We start from the raw sequence: 23,061 nt of genomic DNA, 5'->3' as shown, positions 1-23,061 counted from the left end.
ATTTATGATTATCTTTTGAAGCCAATCCGGTTCACTGCATAACCACCACAACACTAGATACTGTCAACATATGGAACATACAATTGTTATTTAATTGCATGTTTAATGGATTGACTATAAGTCCATCCAAGTACATGACATTACTGCAGAACATTTTACAAAGCATACCACAGTAAATAATTACAGATATCCATATTTTTTTTATTCAACATTTCTGGGGATTAAATCCACATTAAAACGATCTACTTCTCTGGCTAGTATTCATGCCACCTTGATGAAGTCATAACTGTTTGAATTTCATCAAACAATTTCTCCGAGGACTATTTTCAGCAAGACTGAATAACAAACTAGGTGCCAAAGACTCAATAGTTCCGTGAGTATTCATGCATGCCATTATGCGTGTCTCTTACCTGGCGACGTAGACATTGTCCTACTCTGGATGCTGGGGCTGATGGGTCCGCCGCCTTTGTTGGTGAAGGCCTGCACGCGAATGTCGTAGGTGGTGTCGGGCTTGAGTCCCTGAATGGTCATGCGCGTGTCCATGGTGCGGTTGGTGGTGTTCTGTTGGACGTTGATGTCCCGGTACACCACCAGATAATGGATGATCTTACCGTTGCGCTCCGCCAGCGCCGGAGGCTCCCAGGCTAGCTGGGTGCTGGAGGTGGTCAGGCCTGTCACGCGAAGGTTGAGAGGGAAGCTCGAGGGAATGTCCTCTGGGGTGCTGATCTCCTTCATGTAGGCCTCGCCCGACCCCGCCCGGTTGCGAGCGCTGAGTCTGAAGACGTAGGTGGCGCCCTTGTGCAGTCCGGTGACCGTGTAGTGGTCGTCTATCCTCCGCAGCTCGCGGGAGGTGAAGGCCTCGTCCTCGGTGCGCTTGTATTGCAGCTGGTAGCCCATGAGCTCACCCACCATCTCCTTGGGGGGCTGCCACTGGATCAGCGCTGTGTTCCCCATGGTGGTGCTTATCATCATTGTGGGCTTGCCTGGCACTAGAAACAAATAGAGGGGCAGTGGAGTTGGGTGTTGTTGAATGAAATGAAATAAAAGTTTTCATTGTAGGTACTTGATTAAGTACGTTGCTCAAGAGCACCTGAACAGAGGATTCAATCTGGCAGTCAGTGTTACTGAATGAGAGAGGCTTTTAGTATTTAAGGTGTCAAACAAAAAGAAAAGATGGATGTTGGCAAATGGACGAATGGGACTTGAATCACAAGACCAACCTGCCACGCCAGCTTGACTATATGTTCCCATCTCTTACCTGCGCCTGTGGTGGTGATAACTTTGGCTTTGCTGCGTGCTCCATCGCCCTTGGTGGTGTATGCCGCCACAGTGACGGAGTAGGTTGTCTCGGAGTGCAATCCTCCGATGATGGCCTCCTGTGAAATGGGGCGTGACAGCAAAGGCTCAGAGTTTGACAGGGAAAAAGTTTCAGTTGAGGGACACCACCATAGTCGCCAAATGAAACAAATTATGCCAACCCCTCACACAAAAAGCACTTATCGCCCCACGCACACGCGCACGCGCACACGCACGAACACGCACACACACACGCACACGCACACGCACACACACACAGCATCCCCTCGCCCCCAAAAAAGGTTAGACACCCCTCTCCATCCACCTGTAGCTGTTTCCCTGATCCGTTCACCTGAAACAGGTAGACACATTAGAGGTGTGTAATGGAGAAAGGCTTCACGGGCACTCCACCACAAGCACACTGCAAAATCCTGAGTGTTAATTCCACTCTGACAGAGTCCATTTTTTCCCTCTCTAGAGCTCAATTGACACTGCGGATTTTACAGCGCGGGGCCAGTCGAGAGACTTTCTTTGTCGAGAAAACCTCCCGAGCCCAACGGTAAGGCACACACGCAGGAAAATGGTTAACCAACCAACCAACAAATGAACCAAAACAGCATCGATAAGCATGGGATTATGCCCAGCGGACCTCAAACACAAGATGCTTTACATGATACCATGCAATGCCATGTGGGTCCATTGTTACACCACACCACACGCATCAATGGGATGAATAATAGAACCACATTGACAGCAACATTCTTCATAAGCATCTCTAGATGAATTCAACATTGTCTGAATTCTTGTTGTTCTACATTTCCACGGTTCCATCTAAGTTAGATTTTGAGGTTTTTATTTATTTATCTACAAGTCCACTGGGATCCCATGCAAACTATGGGCTCGACAAACAGCCTGTAGCCAAAAACACAGACAAGGTAGCTGGTATTGAACAAACCAGCCGCTCAGACAGTCATTAACACACAGATAGACAAACAGCAAACAGACTGTGGTAATGCACTGTTCAATTGCTGCAGGACTGACTGACTCTCTTAAATAGTGTCAATATACGCGCGCGCACACGCACACACGCACGCACGCACGCACGCACGCACGCACGCACGCACGCACGCACGCACGCACGCACACACGCACACACACACACACACACACACACACACACACACACACACACACACACACAGGCATATGTACATGTTTTGTACACATGAACCCACTTAGAACTAAAAGCATTACAGCCTGGGGCCTGGCTTGAGCAGCACACATGCTGTAGGTGTGTGTGCCTCGGTGGGGCTACAGAGAGGACTAATGCACCAGTGCCTACCAGCTCCTTCCAGCTCCTTCCAGCTCCTACCAGCCTCCCAATAATGTCTGAATATTATACTGCCATTTCTTTAACTAATGAAGGTTTAATTTCCTAATCGCGGCAGCACATTTAGCAGTCTATATAAACCCAGCTCTGTTTGACAAAGCGTTTTGTACTGCCTCACTCTTTAAGGGGCACTCTGTGCTCCCACACTAGCCCTTAACCCATTCTGACCTGAGATCAGATTCTAAAAAATGTCTTCTACATCCTGACAGTTTTCTGAAAAAGCTATGTTTCTATGTCAGTGGTTCTTCGATTTTTCAAAAATAGCAGACCTACAAGCTCGTAGCGCGCCACTCGGTGGCGCGCTATGAGCTTGTAGATCTGCTATTTTTCAATAGCTAAAGCATAACATGATGCTAACACCAAAAGGGGTTCCCGCCCAAAATGGGTTAAGAGAGAGACAGAGGGGACCGGGGGGAGAAAATGCTGAATTACTGTATCATAAAGCCATTTTAACTTTATGGAAGACGTCTCATTACTTTAATCATGCAAAATGGCTTCCAGAGTCTCAGTGGTGGGATCCGTAAGAGATCCCCCCCCCCCCCCCCATCCCCATTCTGGCAAGGTCAAATTGGGGGTCTAGTATTACATTTGAAACTCAGCGGAAAATAGAATGGGGGGAAAAAGGCAAGTCTCCAAAGTTTCCAATTGGAGCAAGTGCTTAGAGCAGCACTGAAGGGTATTACCAAGATTATCAAGCATAGAAATGAATTATTCTCCACTGGCTTCCATATATATACCACTAGCCTTACTCGCATAGGCAATGGCAATAGCAGTACATTCCTTTTTCTCTTAGAGTGCCTGCACTTAACCCTTGAACTCCCGTTGACGGTTTTGTCGTAATTAAATACGGGATTTGTTTTAAATTAATTTGCATCTTTTAGCCGATGTCGTCCACCTAAAACCGGCCGAAATCCTCACGTGCACGCTCGCACACGCACGCACGCACGCGGCCTTTATGTGCATAGCTGCTCAAAATGCGATATTCGGGGCTTGATTTTTCGCATTAAAATGAGATATATTGTGTATATCACAGATTTTTCTATTGGCATTCAAATGATGAATTCAAATCATGAATAGAGCTAGCAGAAGGCACTGAAAGGGTTAATGTGCTTTGTGAGTTTGCTAATTGCAAGCATGACAGCGTGACTTCCCCTCAAGCAAACTGAAAAATACTTGTTTCAAGACACTTGTTCCTGCGAATATGTCACAGGTTAAAAGGACACGTTAACATGATGGCTGTTGACATTTTGTCTGTTCCCCAGTCCCACTTCATTTGGCACGTTGGCGCCTAGTTTCACAGCACTGCTATGGAAATAACCGGTGAGGAGTTATCAAATATAATAGTCTAGCTCTATCTGTCAGGTGTTAATGAACACCAACATTAGAGGAGAAACATCAGCAGCCCATGCTCACAGTCCACGTGGGGTTATAGCTGGAGGCAACAGGGCCATGTGTTACTGCACAACTGAAACTGTGCAGCTGTGCTTTTCTACTGAATGTTATTGTGGATGAATAGATCAAAATGTACGGTATTGTCCCAATGGCTCTGATTCATACACATAAACAATGGGAAAATAAGTGGAACCTGGGGTGAAAATACAGGTGGTCACTCACTGCTGGTGTTGAATAAAGCAGTGCTGTTGCCTTCGCAGACAGTACATGTCAGGAATATTAACTAGTTTCAGTTTGATAAAAACTCAAAGCATCTCTTTAAAAGTTTTCATGTAACTGACTAGAATGCATTTTTACAGCATCTAACAACAAGTGCTCGGATGGGGCTTTAGTGTCTTGCACAAGGACACAGCAGTGGGAGAGACATGGCTGCTGATGGGACATATATGTTGGTGTTTATGGAGATTGAATGGTCTAAGTAACAGGATGTGACAGGACAAGGCCCTCACAACACCCGTAGCAGGCCTGAACAGACCAACGGGCCAGCACTACAACACAGGCTGCACAGAGGAGGGTAATCAAACAAAACACTGAAATAAAACACTTTGGGGTGCTTTAAAAGCTAGACACTTTATTTTATTTTGTATTATTATTCCTTCCTTTCTCTCTCTTATCTTCATGGCAGGTCTCTATATAGCATGTGACTTATAGGTTAGTGGGTTTAGCATTTCTGCTGGTGCAATATGACATCCAGGCGAGGTAATACGCCGTTTACAGAAAGGAGCATGTGACAGCTGCGAGCTGCCATCCAAGTGCCAGAGAAAATAACATGAAAGGCTGGTGGCAATCTCGGAGATGCGCGGGGGCCAATATATGAGTCCACACTTCACACAGTCATTGTGTCATCTGGAACAGTAGGGGAGACAGCAGTCTACGAAGAGCATGATTACCATCAGCATCACACCATGGGAGTGACACACAGCCCCTTTTTAACTGTGGCCTATGTTGGATTATAGAGGGAAAAATACCTCCTCGGTTCACCTGTGAACATTCAGCTGTTCCCAGGACTTTGTTCTGTAATGGCAAAAGTGTACGAGGCATAAGCGCTGTTTAAAATGATCAATAGGTTAAATAAACCGTCATGCTTGATTGAGTCAATCAGAGTCACGCACACACACACACACACACACACGCACACACACACACACACACACTGAGTTAATGCAAAATCAATTAAAGGCACACACTGGATGTAATTGTGGTTAGAAACGTTCCCGAGTTTTGCACACACGCGGCGGCGAGCAAATGAAAACGCACAGCTCAACAGAATGCACACACACACACACCCACACACCCACACACACACACCCACACACACACCCACACACACCAACACACACACCCACACACACCCACACACAGAGCCCAAAAGGAGCACACATGATATACACAGTATTACACACGTGAGCACGCGCACACGTACACAAGTACACACACACACACCCAACGCAGAGAGCTCCCAAATTCGCACACACACCCCCAACGCAGAGAGCTCCCAAATTCGCACACACACCCCCAACGCAGAGAGCTCCCAAATTCGCAGCGGAAGCTGCCCGGCAGCATAACCCAGAAGCACACACGCTGGTGTTACTCACTTGCTCCTCGGACTCCTCAATATTCCACTGATGAGGGGGGGAAGAGAAGACAAGACAACAGGATGCAGGACAGGGGGGTGGGGTGGGGTGGGGGTGGTGGTGGTGGAGACATGGATCAGAGTCAAGCACAACAGGCAGGGTCATTTTTTAGAAAAAAAGACAAAAAAGAACTTGTGGTCCTTTTTCCTTTTTTTCCCCCAACTCCAGCGATACATGAATGTAATGTGTCAACAATCATGCAGCAGAAAAAGGAGATGGCAAGATGGAAGGAAAGGAATGAAGGAAGGCACATTGGTAATGTTGGGGTTATCAAACGTTCAAGCGCGGGAATTGTGTAGCCGAGTTTAGCGGCAGGGCTTATGGGACCTTTTTTTTATAGATTTTTTTCATAGTTACGGTACTGATTTAAGGTTAAATAGATTCAGTGCACTACCCTCGGCCCCGTTACTCACTTAGTCATGAATTCAATAAAACCTCAAGGAAGCCAACACCCCCGCTCAACGCTCGAACTATCTCACCAAAGACATAAAGCAGAAACTAGGGTTTCTCCCTTTTTTCTCACGCATAAAATGGTATTTTATTAAAAAAAATAATAAATGAAAATCCCCCATTCAATGAGTGTTTTCAAAATACTCTCCTTGCCGTGCCGTGCCGCGGCTGGCTGGCTGAGTGATTCCTGAGGGGGAAGTGAAAGCCCATTTTGGCTCCGGCGGTGCCAAGCGTGAAATCCTATTATCAGCGCTGGCTACGCTGGCCCTGGTGACATCATCAAAACCCTCAGCGGCGCAGAACAGGACCGCTAGTGGTTTACCACCTCAACACCCCCCCCCCCCTGTGGATAGAGAGCCACACTATGCTACAAGGTGGACCATGGTCATGTGGGAGAGGAGAGGATAGAGAGAGACACTATGCTACAAGGTGGACCATGGCCATGTGGGAGAGGAGAGGATAGAGAGCCACACTATGCTACAAGGTGGACCATGGCCATGTGGGAGAGGAGAGGATGGAGAGCCACACTATGCTACAAGGTGGACCATGGCCATGTGGGAGAGGAGAGGATGGAGAGCCACACTATGCTACAAGGTGGACCATGGCCATGTGGGAGAGGAGAGGATGGAGAGGGACAGGTGAAAGTCAATGGAGGTCATCATTTGACCATCAGGCTGCTAGCTAAGAAGAACGTCTCCTTCCAGGTCTCTCTCTCTCTCTCTCTCTCTCTCTCTCTCTCTGACTTCCTGTCTTTGACTCAGACACATTTACATCTTTGAACACAAAGGCTGCATAATCAGTGTCGCTTCTCTGTGGACTAATTGGCAAATGAAACGCTCCTCTCTGCTTCTCTCTGAGGATGGGTCTTTATCCTCTCTGAGGATGGGTCTTTATCACTGCAGAATGAGACTGTTTTTTTTTATGTGGTCTCAGCAGTGGCTGTTTGGTGAAGAATAGCCTCGTCAAAAAGTGCTGCCTCATGGTCCCATGACATGAGGAGGGGGGGGGGGCTCCAGAGCACAGCTGCTGCTTAACGTCCGCGAAAAACATTTTGCGCCGCACCTAATTGCTTTAATTTGTTTACTGTGGACTCCGTTTGGTAGGAGATGCGGGTGGCAGGCGCATTGTGGGGGGGAGTGCATTCACTTTTTTTAATCGCATTTTTAATCGCTTTTCCATCGCGGCCATGCTCTCTTTCTGATAAAGCAAAATAAATAAAGTGCTTTGAGTGTTAAATTACCCCTCCCTCCCCATCTATATTTTATAATTCAAATGCTCAAACTGTGAAACTCAGAAACACGTCGCATTACTGCTGATAAGATTCGTTTGTGGGGAAACGGGGAGACGTTGTGACTTGCAGGCAGGCGGGCGAATGCAAATGTGATGACAAGGGGCATTGTGATGCGTTTGGCTATGAAAACAGGACAGGGGGAGGGGAGGGAGAGGGAGACCGGTAAGTGACTGATGGAATGGAATGGGCCAAGGTGCTCTGCACTCCTTTCTTGTGCTTTTTATTTTATTTTTTATTATTGTATTTTTTTATACCCTGCTCCTATTCAACTCTACCTGAGGTTGCTAAGGCTATAGACGCAATCAAGCGTAGCACAGCGCGCTCTCAGATGCTACGCGCACGTGCAAACGTGCACGCGTGGGCGCTCAAACTGAAATCGTATGGGTGGAACAAAAGACTGTACCCTGAAAAGAATGGAAGAATGAATAGAGGTAAAGGCAAACGATACAAAAAGGTATCGAACCAGAGATAGTTAATGGCCAAATGTCTTTACCGCACCATTATGTCTGTGAATGACATGGAAAACATGGGTAGTAGTAGGCTGCTAGTTGGGCAATCAGGTGTGAGCTGCCCCCTCCCTCCCATGGTAGAGGTTTGGGTGGTGAAAGAGAGGTCGTTATCGTCATGGGGTTAACGTGCCCTACCGTTTCTGAAATTTAGCATTGAAGCGAGGCTGTTGTGTGGGCTCCCAATTCAACAGTAAAGAGAGCCGCTTAACCCACCCACGCGCAAACAAGTCTCGCTCTCCTCCTGGCGTTTTTCTCTCAGCTTGGCCCTGAGAGAGGGAGAAGATGAGAACGTGAAAGAGAGAGTGCGGTAGAGAGATAAGAGAGTAAGAGAGATGGAAATGGAAATGAAGAGAGGGAAAAGGGAAGAGCAGGAGCAGAAGAGAGTGTAAAGGAGAGAGAGGAAGACTAGAGGGGAAACAAAAGAGGGTGGGGTTTTTCAGACCTCCATTAGAGTGGGCTTCTGACTGGCATGCTGGGTGTGAGCTCCAGTCCGTTCATACGTTGTCACATGACAGCCGACCTACAAGCTCACAGCGCTTTGCCTCCGCGCTGTGTTGTGAGCTTGTAGGTCAGGCATTTTCACCGCAGGACAACGTCATGCGAAGGAACACGCATTTGTTTTGGTTTTCCACTTTCCCGCTTTCCTCCTGGCTGGTTTATAGTTTCACATTTTCACATGATTTTCCATCAGCAGGGTGGGATGGGAAGTTGGGCTGTGTTGTGTGAGTCTAGGGTGAGTCATGAACTCTTGCGAGCCAGATGGAATGCCTCCCACCAGGATGATTTAAGAACCATGGGCAGGTTCGTTCACGTTATCTCCACACTGTTGTATTTCGGAAGAAAACGTGAATGGGCATGGAGTGAGGCAGGAGAGAAAGGAGGGACTGAGTGATGGCAGTTGAGCATGTGTGTATGCACAGGATGCACGTACACACGTTTTTAATGGGGTCTGTCTGAGCAGGTCCATACAGGTCGGTCACAGAGTGCTGCTAGCTAGCGTGCAAAAGCTAATCTGTCGGGATGAGTCAAACCAGGGGTGACCAAGCCGCACGCAAGGCACTAGCTGGTTGCTCCATAAAATGGAAGTTGGGCCAACTGGAAGGTTGTTTTTTTAATTCCACTGTGTCGGTGGAGGAAGGTTGAAATTCCGGTTTTCAACAGGGTGTGGGTGGGGAAAATAAACCTGAGAGGTCTCCGACGGATGTCAAATTACAGTGTGTTTGTGTGTTTTCTGTGGGCCTGGCACAAATGAGACATGAAGGACTATTGTCTGTACAGATGGATGGTTGGGGTCATACAGAGTTCATTTTCCATAGCCCAAAGCAAGCCCAACAACAGTGTTGTACAAGTTGTCATAAAGAAGAAGAAACTATCTATTAAACAGAAGCTGCCTGTGCTGTTGTTCTGCTTACAGACCATAGGATGCTCTCCTCCTGGCTGTCAACAAACTCGGGTACAAAGCCCTCTCAGCAGCACCTGCCAGAAAAACGGGGTGCATACGATGGTTAGACATATTACTAACAGTCCGACAGGCATTAGTCCGACAACATCGTCGCCCCCAACATGCGTGGCCGGTTACAACAAACCTGTGGTTCCCGACATGTGTGGCAGGTTAAAACTAACCTGAGGCAGGTTAAAACTAACCTGTGGCTTCCTGTTAGGTTTAGGGTTCGGTTTTGGGTAGGGTGTCTGACTAATGCCTGTCCGACTGTTAGTACGTCGGAAACAAACACATGCTCCCCAGAAAATCTACTGCCGAGTTTAATCTGGAGTCTGATGGGGTAACTGGTTAGGGTCAACGTGTGAATGCCCTTAGCCCTTATCAGTCTGGACCTTTCCCTATCTCCCCTGCGTCATTCGGTGGGCTTCCATTCTTGCTCAATGTGTATGATCTACATAATCTCACGAGAGAGATCTCATGAGATTAGTCACCGCCTACGCGGCAATGTCATTCATCATCCAGCCATCACTCAAGCAGCCCACCAGAAGCTGTAGTGTCAACAGACACCTTATAGTTCAGGTCTACCGCGTCCAATGCGTCATTCCAAGGTGACTTTTGACAGCTCTCCAACCTCTGCGGCGTCCGTTTATCATAGTGGGGTTATTTGCCATGGCAAATGAGTGTTAATAGCCTCCGCTCAAGGGCACAGCCGTAGCGGCGTGCCGCCTGAGATCTGAACCAGCAACCCGCTGGTCATCTCCCTTAACGACGCTACATTTGCTGCATTTATCAACACATGCTCCTCACAAGTGTTGCTCATGCATATTTTTAGTAGTACGTCTCTGGGGCAGCAGGGAACGCCTGCTCATTTAAACGAGACACTTCTGGCGGGGGTGGGGGGGGGGGGGGCAGGGAAGGGGTTGGGGGGCAGGCGAGCAAATGTGTTTGCACAAACAATGCTCCTGGCGAGCAGTCCAGAGGAGGCATTAACAGTGCCTCCTGGCTGGTCTCTCCACTATTTGAGAGCGAGAGAAATAGAGAGACAGAGAGACAGAGAGAGAGAGCATAGTCGAGCAGGGTTGAGGGGGTGGGTGGAGGCTTTCGAAGGCTTTCGGTTTTAAGATATTCATGAACCTGCGAATCCCTCAGCAGGATTACGAACGATCTCTCAGCCATCTCAGCTGAGCGGCGCTCGGCTTTGGGGTGTTTCGGCAGCTGCTTGCATTAATGCGTGCGCAGAGGGTGTTGTATGGGGGAAAATAACACTAATTTATAAACAGGGTAACAAGGCGGCGTTATATGTATTACCGCTAAAACCCACAAAAGAGAGGGGGCATCGATACGGTTAAGCCCCTATTCCAATTGTAATACATGCGTACAATATTGAACAGCTATTAGAATTAGCATGTGAGCTTGTTACAGTTGCTAATCCCACACTGGGGTGAGGGTTATACGCCGTGGGCAATTCAGAGTCAAATGTCACGTGTTGAGTGGAAGATGGGAAGAAGACGGGCGGAAAATCTAGTCGACGAAAAAAGAACCGCATGAGGAAACTAGGACACACGTGTCACCTGACGCGGCAGGGAAATGAAGTGTGGATTTTTAGAGTGCATGGAGAGAAATGTGAGGGAGAGAGAGAGAGAGAGAGAGAGAGAGAGAGAGAGAGAGAGAGAGAGAGAGAATGAAAGGCGCGGGAAGGGAGTGAGTGGGTGGGGGTGAGCTGAGGAACAGGAAATGAAAAGAGAGAGAGAACGAGACAGGGATGGGAGAAGGGGGAGGGGGGGTTGAGGGGGGAGGCAGATCCAGACAAAGAGCTGAGGTGAGCGCCAGGTTACCTGCGCCTCCGGCAGAGCCACGTCCAGGATGTTGGGCTGCCCCCGCGGCTCGCCGTTCTCCAGCCGCGAGAAGATGACCTGGTAGCCACGGATCTGTCCATGCTGCTTCTCCCTCAGGGGGGGCTTCCAGGTGACGCGGATGGCCGTCGAGTTCACCGCCTCGACCTCCAGCTTCCTGGGGGGTGCACCTGGCACTGTGGGTGGGGTGGCGCGAAGTAGAGGGACAGGAGCGCACACGCACGCACGCACACACACACACACACACACACACACACACACACACACACACACACACACACACACACACACACACACACACACACACACACACACACACACACACACACACACACACACACACACACACACACACACACACACACACACACACACTTTTAAATATGCTGAGCAAAGCCTTTTTTTCCCCTTCTGTTCTCCACTATTTCATTTTTGGTAATGAGCCAAAAGTCGTCAAACATCAAAATAATGACTCTTTTCTTAGTTTCTGTTTATTTTAATTTAATTTTAGTTACTTGCTAGCACCAGTGTTTCAAAGTCAAAATGCCCCTGTTCGCTTTGTACCCTTTTCTCGGTCTGCTGTAAAAAAAAAAAATAATTAAAGTGCGGGACGAGCATGTGGTATAACATCGTCTGTAATGCCCCTAATTCGGCTATGAAATTAGCTGTGTTGCAAAAAAAAAACTTCAAACACATTAATTATAGACCGCTGCCTCTTAGGAGCAGCCACTCTATATCACACTGCAAAACAAAAGGGAGGAACGATAGAGGAAGAAAGAGAGTGAGTGAGAGAGAGAGAGAGAGAGAGAGAGAGAGAGAGACAGAGAGAGTTGGTTGTTGGTTGCCCTGCTCCACTTTCTCGGGCTGAAGAGTGGGTCAGGCATGAACCACAGATGAGGACAAAGAAGAAGAAAATGGAGAGAGAGAGAGAGGGAGGGAGAGAGAGGGAGAGAGAGAGAGAGATGAACATGGTGAAAGTGGTGTGGCGAGTAGGACCCCAACAAATTATGAGCCTTGCACCTGCAGTGGCTCGAAGGTCTGAAAGTCACAGAGGAGACCCAATAAGCCAAGAGACAGACAGAAAAAGAGATAGAGACAGAGAGAGAGAGAGAGAAGCGAAATATAGGTGACCAATGCTTTCGCCTCATTACCTCCTAATTGACCAGACAGGACACAGAGAGAGGTCGCTAGAGAGAGAAAGTGTCAGTCGTAATGAGAGGAGAGAGGCAGCAAGCAGCAGGGGGTGGAGGGTGTCGGGGGGGAGCAGCCATCGAGCAGCAGAGAATGTTCTCACAGAGAGAGAGACGCCCCTTCTACAAAAAACAAAGCAAAAAACCTACCATCCTCCTTGGTTTTGATCCGTACGGCGGAGCTCTCGGGGCCCGGGCCCACGTCCGTGTGGGCCCTGACCCACACCTGATACTCTGTCCACTTCTCCAGAGCCTCCAGCACGTAGCTGGTGGCGTCGGCCCCGATGCCGGGTACGTCGTGGCGCTCCGTGTCCTCGCCGGTGGGGGCCTGGTAGCTGACCGTGTAGCGCACGATGGCGCCGTGGCGGCTGGCGGCCGGCGGCGCCACCCAACTCACCTTGATGCTGGTGGAGCTCAGGCTGACCAGGTGCACCTCCTGAGGCGGGGCGGAGGGGGCTGCAGGGGTGGGGCACAACCACAGGGGGAGGAGGAGGAGGAAGGGGGGAGGGGAGGGGCACGGATCAAGCCAAAACAACAGAAACGACAAAAAACTGAAACTAAACAACGTAAACAAACCCAAGGCAAGGACGAACGCCTCTGGACTGATGGAGCGGTGCCTGCACGGAAGAGCATGGCTTTGTGTTTGGGTATATGGGGGATCTCAGACCAGACGCTCAGTAAAACCTAATATGAAATGCAACATAATGGTGTAAAAGACTTAACCACATGCTCATGCTCTCATAAATTATTCTATCTACACTCTTTCTAACTGGCTCTTAATATTTATGTATGGAGACTCATAAAGGGATGCAATGGCCACAGACCCAGCCACGACGCCACTGTGTGAATGCGTGTTGACAGTGTTTAACTGGTGTTCACACATCGATGCAGAAGCCAGGCAAAGGGCTGAGAGGCTTGACAGCAGCTCTCAAGCCTCGTTATATGCCAGCCTTTGAAGATGACAAGCACCGAGATACCCTGGTTTCTGCTCTGAACACGGAAATGAGGTAGAATTAAGACAATCGAGCCAAAGGGGTTACATTTTTTACCAGAAATGGACTGCAATAACATCTTATTATTCATCACTCTTGTTATCTACAGACAGGCCTGTTTGTGATGAAAATTCATAAATGCTTGCTGAACACAGCAGCAGGAGCCTTTGTAGTGTGCTAATAATACAAGAGTAAATGGATAATAAAGTAGGTCATATCATCATAGTTTGAAGAATAGTGACAGCATCAGGCGGGGGGGGGGGGGGGGGGGGGGGGGGGCTAAGTATGTGAGAATAGATACATTTTAAGAAACATGGGGGGGAGTGTGATAAGTGCTGAGTTAGTGAACATAAAAACTAAAAGTAGAACTTTCGTTTCTGGGCTCCCTAACTCAGCAATTTTTAGCCAGACTAATTAGCTAGACAAGCTAACTAGCTAAAAACACAAAGCACGTGTCATGAAACATGGGGCTCCATTTCCGTCACCGCTAAACCCCTTATCCCTAAACTTCTTTGCCTTTTTTACTATTTGTAAAAACATTTTTGAATATATTCAACTAGCCAATCTACATTGACACGTTGTGAGCTTGTAGACTGGCCATTTTAACTATTCAAAAATGTTTAGCAAAATAGTGAAAAAAGGCTAAGAAGTTTAGGGATAAGGGCTTTAGCGGTGACGAAAATGGAGCCCACCATGCCTTTTGTCAGCTTCCTGACAGATTCATGACTTGCTCTTTCCATTCTAGTGTTTTCTATGTAGTCATTGTCAGGCAGAGATCTTGTATGACCAAAAACCATTACTTTTGAGGAAATTGAAAATGTTTGACTTAACCATTTTCACCCTAGGCATCCCTATTGTGGGCATGTCATTAATGTTCAAAATGTCTTCTACGGCGCTCAGCTATTTTGAGCTTGTGTTGCCTCTTGCCTGTTAATAATGACACATGCTCTTTGTGAGTTGCAAAGACACAATTTTGAATCCGACGTCATGTCTCCCTTCTCTCTACCTCAGTGTCCCGTCTCTCTAAACTCTCTACTACTAGCTCTAACAAAGCAAACATTTGGGTTTGTTTGAGGGGGAAATATCGAATCCACGCTTGGAGATACAAGCTCTGCACCAACATGAAATCAATAAAGGGAAGCACAAAAAACTAAAATAAATAAATACATAAATTTGTGCTCAACTCAACTCTCAGCAGTCCAGAGGTAAAAAAAAAAAAGAACTCACCCATTTTAAAATGGGTGACTACAACAATGCTGAAAACAAACACAAGAGCATTCATTCATTACATTTCATGCATCTACAACTCATACAGTATGTGAACCTATTCCACAGTGCACAAATAAAATAAACTTTAAAGAAGAAGAAAATGAAACAAAAGTGAGTAATTAAAAGAGAGATGTTTAAATAAGCATGCCGGTGAAATGTCTTCATAAAAAAAAATGATAAGCAGAGCAATGAAAAGTGTAGAACTAGAATCATAGGGCTTTATGGTGCTCGAATAGAGTACGCTGAGCAAGTGCTGGGACATGAAACTCTGCTGCCCTCAGAAAAAGCCATGAGGGTGCTTATCAAACTGTAAGTGATTCACGGCAGGTGGCCACCCAATCCTCCAGAGAGAGAGAAAGACACTACAAAGCCCTGACAACACCGATGACACACGTACACACAAAAAAAAGGTGACACGCTGAATCAAAACAATGCCTGCATAATGGGATGTGATGCTGTGTCCAGATTTAGAAAAAGGACAAGGGTAGAGATACTGCCACGACATCAAAGTAAACTTTAACAAGGGTAGCACGGGGAAGAGGGCATGGCAAATACAGTAGATATGTCTTAGAGGCAAAGGGACAGAGAGCAGGAGGGTAAAGCCTGGAGGGTCCCAGACTCCTAGGTCCGTACACAGTTAAATGAACACTCTGGATTGTACAGTGAAGGACAAAAGGGAGGAGAGAAAATAAGCTCTCATCATGTTTCCATCAGCTGGCTGTCGGTCCTAAAGTCGCCCTTAACCGGTGTGGCACATTGCCGTAACAGTGAGCTTGGTTTATCCGAGGATCAAACCAGCCAGCATACACCTTTGTGAGACTGTCATGTTCTACAAGGAATCGTGGTGGCAGATTGAAGTGAAACCGTGTTGAGCATGAGTCTAGGGCAGGATGAATATCCATTGCTCTTGCTTTCAAAAAAATAAAAATAAAGAAAAACATGTCACGATTAATAAAAATGAGTGAACGTTAAAACAGGATGACAGAATAACACTGCACAGCTTGCAAGTGCGGGACCTGGGGGGGTAGCGGGAGGGGGGTAGCGGGGTTGGGGGGGGGTTATAGACACACAAAACGTACCTTTTGACACTGAACACGGGGCCTGTCCTCAGGTGGAAGGACAGGAAGGTTAGTGTTGTTGACACAGAGCGACGCAAGTGAACGTGTGCTACCGACTGAGCCAGCAGCAGCGAATGTCAGCAGTTATGTCAGACAGTAGCGCTGGTGTGTTGAAATGGACTTGATGCTGCAGGTCGCCCACACCTTCTGACTCAACTTCCGTATATAAACTGTATACAAATCAAAGTGGCATCGCACACCACGAAGCCTAACCGGCGGCAGTCGGGCCTTGGGCAATCGCTATCTGAACCGAATCTTCAACTGTGGTTAATGGACAATGAGGATAGGAGGAGAGGGAAAAGACAGCGATAGAGAGAGGGAAGAGAAAACAGGATAGAGAGGGTTGTGGACTTACTGGACTGGGCTGTGCGAGCTTCGATGGGCTGGGTGTAGACCCCGAGGCCCATTTCGGAGCGAGCTGCCAGGGAGAAGCGGTACAGAGTATCGGGCTTCAGGCCCTCCACAGCATATGAGCCGGCCGGGTTAAAGGGCACGTGGATCTGAAAGAAGGGAGGAAATGAAACCATCATTGCGAGCATTTAAATGTGAGCCAGTATTTGACACTCTGAAAAGGCTGCTTTTTCAGGGATCAAACCTCAAGTTTGGGACAGTCTCTCAAGCCATTAAACCTCTATTCTACCCGATCAATACATCAATGCATGTCGCTATGTTTGGGTCCTAAGGCCTGCAAGATGGTATTTGTTGAGTATGAAACCACTCTCTGCTAGGCTGGGCAGGCTAAATGCCACAACAGCACTTTCTCCATCCCAAAAGGGCAAAAAAGTGAAGCAAGTATATCCCAAGTTGAACCTCAATACTGAGGACAAACTGATCCAAAGGACATATCGATTGGAGCGGGGGTACATTTTGCAGCCCACAACAGGTCCAGCAGAGGTTATTGCATGGCTATGACATTGAGAACCAGTGCAGAATAATTGTGCCGTCAATCAAAACAGTAATTCTTTATTGTCGGCTAGGGAGCTGACTGCATTACCACGGCAGCATTGCTTCAGCCGAGGCAGCCCCATTCCAAGAAATTGCATCATAAAGAGCAAGATTCATTTGTCTGCAGTCTCACGGTAGTTGTGAAATTGTGCATTTGTGTATGGGAGATAGATGTACATGTGAAACAAGGGAATGAGAGAGAGATCGAATGAGAGCATTACAGATCGAGACAGACAGACAGACAGACAGACAGACAGACAGACAGACAGACAGACAGACAGACAGACAGACAGGAGAAGAAGCGAGGACCATTGCAGGCCAGAGGAAAATGCAACCATGAAATAGTTATCATCCTGTTGTTATTCCCACCTTGTTATCAATGCCAACCTCCCAGTACTCCAGCTCATACTTAGTGATGGGGTCCTGGACAGGCCACAACCAGGTCAGGAGAATGCGGGTGTCCAGCTCGGCTTCTGCCTCAAAGCTGGATGGCTGGGCAGGAACTGGGCAGAAGGAGGGGGCAAGAGGAGAGGTGAGGATTATTAAAAGAAAACAAAACAAAAACAAGACAAAGTCTGTCCTGTCATCAGAAATAAATAAGCTGCTTCTTACAATTGGCAAGTCCAGTCGCATGATAAAGAAACCAACACACAAACACCCTACATCCATACACCCACATAAACACACCCACCCACATAAACACACCCACCCACATAAACACACCCACCCACATAAACACACCCACCCACATAAACACCCACACCCACTTTTTGTCAGTAACTCACCTCCCTGCTGGGTCTTGACCTGCAGTACATCCGAGGGCGGTCCGTCCCCGACGGAGGTGAAACCGAGCACGCGGAGGCTATATGTGATGTCGGTGGTGAGACCCGAGATGGTGGTGAGGCGGCTGTCATCTGTGTTGTGCTTCTGCCAGGCGCTGAGCGGCGCCAACAGGTCAGAGCTGTAGTAGACGCGGTAGCCGCGGATCTGCCCGTTGGGCTCTTCGGGCGGCTCCCACTGCACCAGCATGGTGCTGGCACTCAGCATACGCGCCTGCACGTGCAGCGGCGGAGAGGAGGGTGCCTGCTCGCCCGTGCGTGTCTCCACGGCATCGCTGGGTGGCCCGCGGCCAATGTTGTTGACGGCCATGACGCGGAACTCGTACTCCGAGTACGGGCTGAGACCGCCAATGCTGTAGCGCGTGGTGGCCACTCCGTCCACTTCCTGGAAGCCTCCATCAGCCGCCTTGGCACGGTACTGGATCATGTAGTAGGAGACGGGCTCCGGGTTGCCCGAGTCCCAGGTGAGTGTCACGCTGGTGGCTGTCGTCTCTGTGACGATGAGAGAGGTTGGTGGCTTGGGCAAGGCTGGGGATGGACAAACAGACGGGCACAAGGGTTAGATTCCGTTATATTCAGTTAGTGGTGCAGACTGGGTAAATTGCTTGTGTCTGACTCTGGTACATCTAATAGGACCATTTCTAAAATGCACTTTAGTGGCTCCCAGGGAGAATAACATCGTTTTGACCATAGGCGATCAGGCAACACACAGCCTAGGTGAGTGCTTTTTGAACACGGATCCTAATACATCTGCAATGAACTGTCATCAAGTCAATTCCCAGGCTTGGCTGGATGTGCAATTTTTGTGTTTTCTAAACGCAGGTTCCAAAGAATAGAAAATAGCATGTGGTTCTTATGGAGAGGAAATGACAATACACATAGAAAGACTAAAGAGGCTTTATTGGGAATTTGCGGGAGTCTTTTGAAGAAAGGGTTCATATAAATGACTGTGACATTCTGGATATTGATCAGCTAAGTGGAGAGTGGGATCAATACAGACAGGAGTTGGTAACACAGTGCAAGATGGCAGATGATACGCTGGACTGGACAGCTTGGACACACGCACACATGCGCACACACAAATTAGTTTTTACTTCCCAATATTCTGCAACAGCCTGTAGGTTTATGAAACCAGGACCATAGACATTCACTCAAAAGTAGGCCAATACATGTACATGCCACTACATGCTGGATATAAAACTCTGATGACAGGTCATGCGTGAGTGAAAATCTATTCATGTAAAAATATATGTTTTTGAAGTTAGTCTCTTTGTCGATCCTGATCATCGATCTTGTGAAGCACTCCTTATTGGTGAAATATTTATAAAGATCACTATTTCCATTTGGCCAAATAAGGCGTAGGTCTTCACCATATTAACTCAGGATGGCCACAAGCAGCCAGCATGTAGTACAGCTTAGCTTACTATCACAGGATGTCATGCCATTATTAGACTTTACCAGCTATTCGGGAACGATGAAAGTCACGAACGATGCCTGTTGGGACTCGGGTTATAGAAGGATGTCTTGTTTTTATCTAAACATGATTCCTTTTTATATTCTACTTAGCATGTATTAGCATATTGTACGCATGTGTTACCACATACTAAAAGCATACGCTCGTTTACTGCAAAAAAGGCAATGCTAAAAATACCATGGTTCACATCAGGATCACATGGAAACAAGCCCTCCGGGGCTTTTTGTGTTATACTTTTAGCATTATTGTATAACTGTACCTCTGTACCTTTTACAAACTGTTACTACAGTATTCAATCACTCAAACACAGAAGTCGGGCTTTCAGCTCTTACCTTTGACAGTGACCTGGGCCGTGGCCTCAATCATGCCCAGCGAGGACATGGCCACGCAGGTGTAGTTGGCAGACAGGCGGATATTGGTGACCTCCAGCACGTTGCGGCCCACAGGCATCTCCTCTTCCTTGGTGAGCTCCACCTCACCCATCATCCACTTGACGTAGGGCATGGGAGAGCCCACAGCCACACACGTCAGGTTGACGCTGCCGCCTGGCATCACCTCGTGATTGGTTGGTGGGATGGAGAACCTGGGCGGGACCCGGCGCACTGAAGTTGGAGAGGAAGAGGGAGAAGACAAACAAGATGGTTTTATAATGACATCATAACGTTTTCTTCTGGATGTTTTAAAGACTTGGTTACAGCCCTAGCCCCCAAAGGCTAAGGCTTAAGAGTGTCCGGGTGACACAAGGATAACGTTCCTGTTGGCCCCGTTTGTGGGTGGGGAGCCGGGTGGGGACAGCGATCTCTGCTGCTTAGCAACTCCTACAGGTCGTACAGGGTGAGAAACCGAGAGGAGTCGTGTGTTCCTCCACATGCGTTATGTCCTCCTGGTGAAACTCCAACTCCATACTTCATGTGAGAGGTAATGGCAGTGTCAGGGGCTACACACAATGAGGGATAAAAACTGGGAATTGGCACGGTGGGCAATGGTAGGGGCTGACCACTATTGTCCGTAATGCTCAGGCATGCAAAATAGAATTATGTGGGCTGTCACAGAATGGAAATTCACAAGAAACTTTGGGAAGGAGTGGGTGGTGCACATTATTCTTTTACAGCGCAAAAAAGGGAATACATTCAAGACATAGCCCTTTTTTTTCCAGAGTGACTATATCTGGTCCTCTTTTGTCAGTGTCAGTGAATGGTGGTGCGACTTGCATCATTGAGAGACCCTGCAGAGATGCCATTGTTTGTCCACCCCCCCCTCCCACTTTCTGGTTCCTTCTGCTCAGGCCTGTCTTTTTCACTCCCCCTCGTCCCCCACTGTCTTTGTGAGGCTCTGATATGCAGATAGGCTGACATTAAAAAGGGTTCCCATGGAGACGCGGAGGGCCTGCTGACGTCGCTAGGGAATAGGCAAGCAACGATGCAGAGGCTCGACGTGATACTGAAAAGCTGGCCTGAATAAACAGAGACCCAGCATTTACATATGCTTGCTTATATATATATATTATTATTATTTTTTCTTAAAAAGTTGTGTTTACAAAAATCGGGTAACTTTTTAAAAGGAACTTGTCTGTTCAACAACCCTCACTTGACAACACTGTGTCAACATCCGTCACTGTCAAAGTGGTGGAATTCATGACACGCTCAACATTATCACAGCGTGTTGCGAGCTGAAAGCACGGCAAAGTGCCACTCCTGACTTCTTCATAACATCTCCCTCACAGAGGACAGAGCACATCAGAGAACGCTCTCATTATATACATTATTATTACTATAGTATTCCGGCAATCACTTGTGTCAATACATATTTAAAACATAACGGAAGTCTCCCAACAGAATCTACAGTATATGGGATATTTCTCCTAATGCACTGCATATACAAGGTCTCAGCGCCTCACTCCGAGAGGGGGGAAAAAAGCGTCCAGACTGTAATTGCTCTTTTGCACTGGCCCCCATGGAAATGGGTTTTCAAATGTGACACCACACCACCCCCCACTTCCCGCTACCCTACCTCCCTTTCTAATTTGAACCGGAACGTCGTTACAGCCATGCTTGTTATTCCCCTCATTATGTGGCGAAATGGAAAAACACAAAAGCACCTTTTGAGATTCCAGTCAGGGAAAGGAAACGGCTTTCTGGACCGCACCATAATTAGAGGGGGAACCTGGTTCACACTCGTGTGAATTTCCCCCCCAAACACTAAAGGCGCACGCATGCCGGTCTCCCTGATGTTTTGTTGAATTGAAGAAGAATCCTGTGGGCTTCGCCCAATAATCGGCAGCATCCCATCACGTTTCCGAAACAAAGAGGGCGGCGTGATCGATGGATGTGGAACATGACACCACATTGGAACAGGCGAGGAGAGGTCTGCATAGCTGCAATCCCTAACCGCTTCTGTTACATTTGCTCTCACACATATCATTTAGCGACGCAGGATTTATTATCATCCCACATGAATTAAATCCGTCGCAACTATTTCAACGTACACAGGACGTGTCACAAAGGTGTTGTATTGAGAAGAACTCGATCTAATGTAGGAGTGAGGATGTGTGGTTCAAGGCAGCGTTGTGTCAGTTCTTTATAGCAGTGACATGTGTATGCTGGTGCTGCTGTGTAGTCAAGGTGAAGCAGCAGCCTCTCCAATGAGGATTACAGCGGCCGTGGCATCTAGCTCACAAAGGTTCACGGGAACAGGGCTGACTGGCCGCCATATAACATGCGATGACCACACACACACGGACACATACAATGTAGTTACAAGGTGACATTCTCGAGCAGGAGCAACATGCACGAGGGCAGAGGGAAGGTACGTAACAGGGCAGAGGGAAGGTACGTAACGGGACGGCTGACAAGTTGGAGCACATTGGACGGGAAGAGAGCGTACAGGAAGGAGCAACTGGTAATTTCCCCTGATAAATGACTGTACATCTGATTATCAGTGTGACTAGTGCTCAGCAGACTTTCTACAGAGCACTTTTAGGAGCGTTTGAAGCAGACAAAAATAACCGGTGGAATTGTGCTCATGCAGAGCCTATAGGACCACCTGTGTGTTCGCTCCAACAACAATGCCCTGGAAAAGTAGCTCTTTAGTCACCAAACATTGAGGAGTGGGGCTGATAAGGGGTAGAGCGGCCTAATGTAAAAACATTAGGGCTGAGTGTATCTCTGTCATGATTTCAAAGACTAAACAGTACTAAGAGCAGCCCATCAATGGGGGGGCCTGTGTATATCGAACACTTAATGTTGTGAATAATTCATGGCGTGCGGTTAAGTTTGGAGAGGTGCTGTGGAACAAAATGACTAGAGGGCAGGTAATTGTTATCGATTCACCCCAACCCCCGACTCCGGCTTGAAGCCTCTCTCCTGTTGAGAGGTGGTTCGGTGAGACAGGGCGCCGGGACTCTATCAAAACCACAAAATAAGGCTTGTCTCCGCTCCGCTTGCCTGCCTGCCTTCTTGCTGGATACCTATAAATTTAACTGCCTTGACAAAGTCCCCCAAGGATAGCAGAACCTGTTCAGTCAATCAATATCTCAGAGCAGACCTGGCACGGAGTCAGTGGACGTTTCTCTCAGGCTTCCTGGCATGGCCTACCATGATGGTTCAGAGATCATCTTGCTGTCAGCCACGTCTTCTTTTATTTAGGGTCAACTCATCCTACACCTACTGCCATGCCCTACACTCCTCAGATGAAAGGAGTTTCTGTGAATCAATTTAGTAGGACATTTTCTATTTGTCTTCATCTTTCCCCGTTTCTAAATGATTTCTATAGAAGGCATAGTCCGTCTTACTTTACTGACCCATTACATTTAATGACCCATTAACCTTTAAGAATATCATAATTCATATAGTTCACAATTTGTCACAATTTGTCACTACTATCAACAATTTTGCTAGAGTGGGTGCCACTTTTTCATGC

The 23,061-nt window shown here is 47.7% G+C and overlaps 1 protein-coding gene across 1 annotated transcript in view; it reads right to left on the bottom strand.

Moving 5' to 3' along the window:
• The window catches only part of ptprfb (protein tyrosine phosphatase receptor type Fb), a 208,724-nt gene that overhangs the window by 52,141 nt on the left and 133,522 nt on the right, over positions 1-23,061 (bottom strand). The window contains exons 8-16 of the mRNA XM_079529334.1: positions 19,476-19,745; positions 17,616-18,197; positions 17,200-17,333; positions 16,241-16,385; positions 12,657-12,962; positions 11,299-11,492; positions 5,734-5,760; positions 1,259-1,376; positions 411-989 (exon numbers count right to left, since the gene is read on the bottom strand). Coding sequence (XP_079385460.1) covers positions 411-989; positions 1,259-1,376; positions 5,734-5,760; positions 11,299-11,492; positions 12,657-12,962; positions 16,241-16,385; positions 17,200-17,333; positions 17,616-18,197; positions 19,476-19,745 — 2,355 coding nt within the window. The remainder of the gene's footprint in view (positions 1-410; positions 990-1,258; positions 1,377-5,733; positions 5,761-11,298; positions 11,493-12,656; positions 12,963-16,240; positions 16,386-17,199; positions 17,334-17,615; positions 18,198-19,475; positions 19,746-23,061) is intronic.

This window comes from Electrona antarctica (genome assembly GCF_951216825.1).
Source record: "Electrona antarctica genome assembly, chromosome: 19".
In the NCBI taxonomy this organism is placed as follows: Eukaryota; Metazoa; Chordata; class Actinopteri; order Myctophiformes; family Myctophidae; genus Electrona; species Electrona antarctica.
This window is presented reverse-complemented; position numbering and strand designations above follow the sequence as displayed.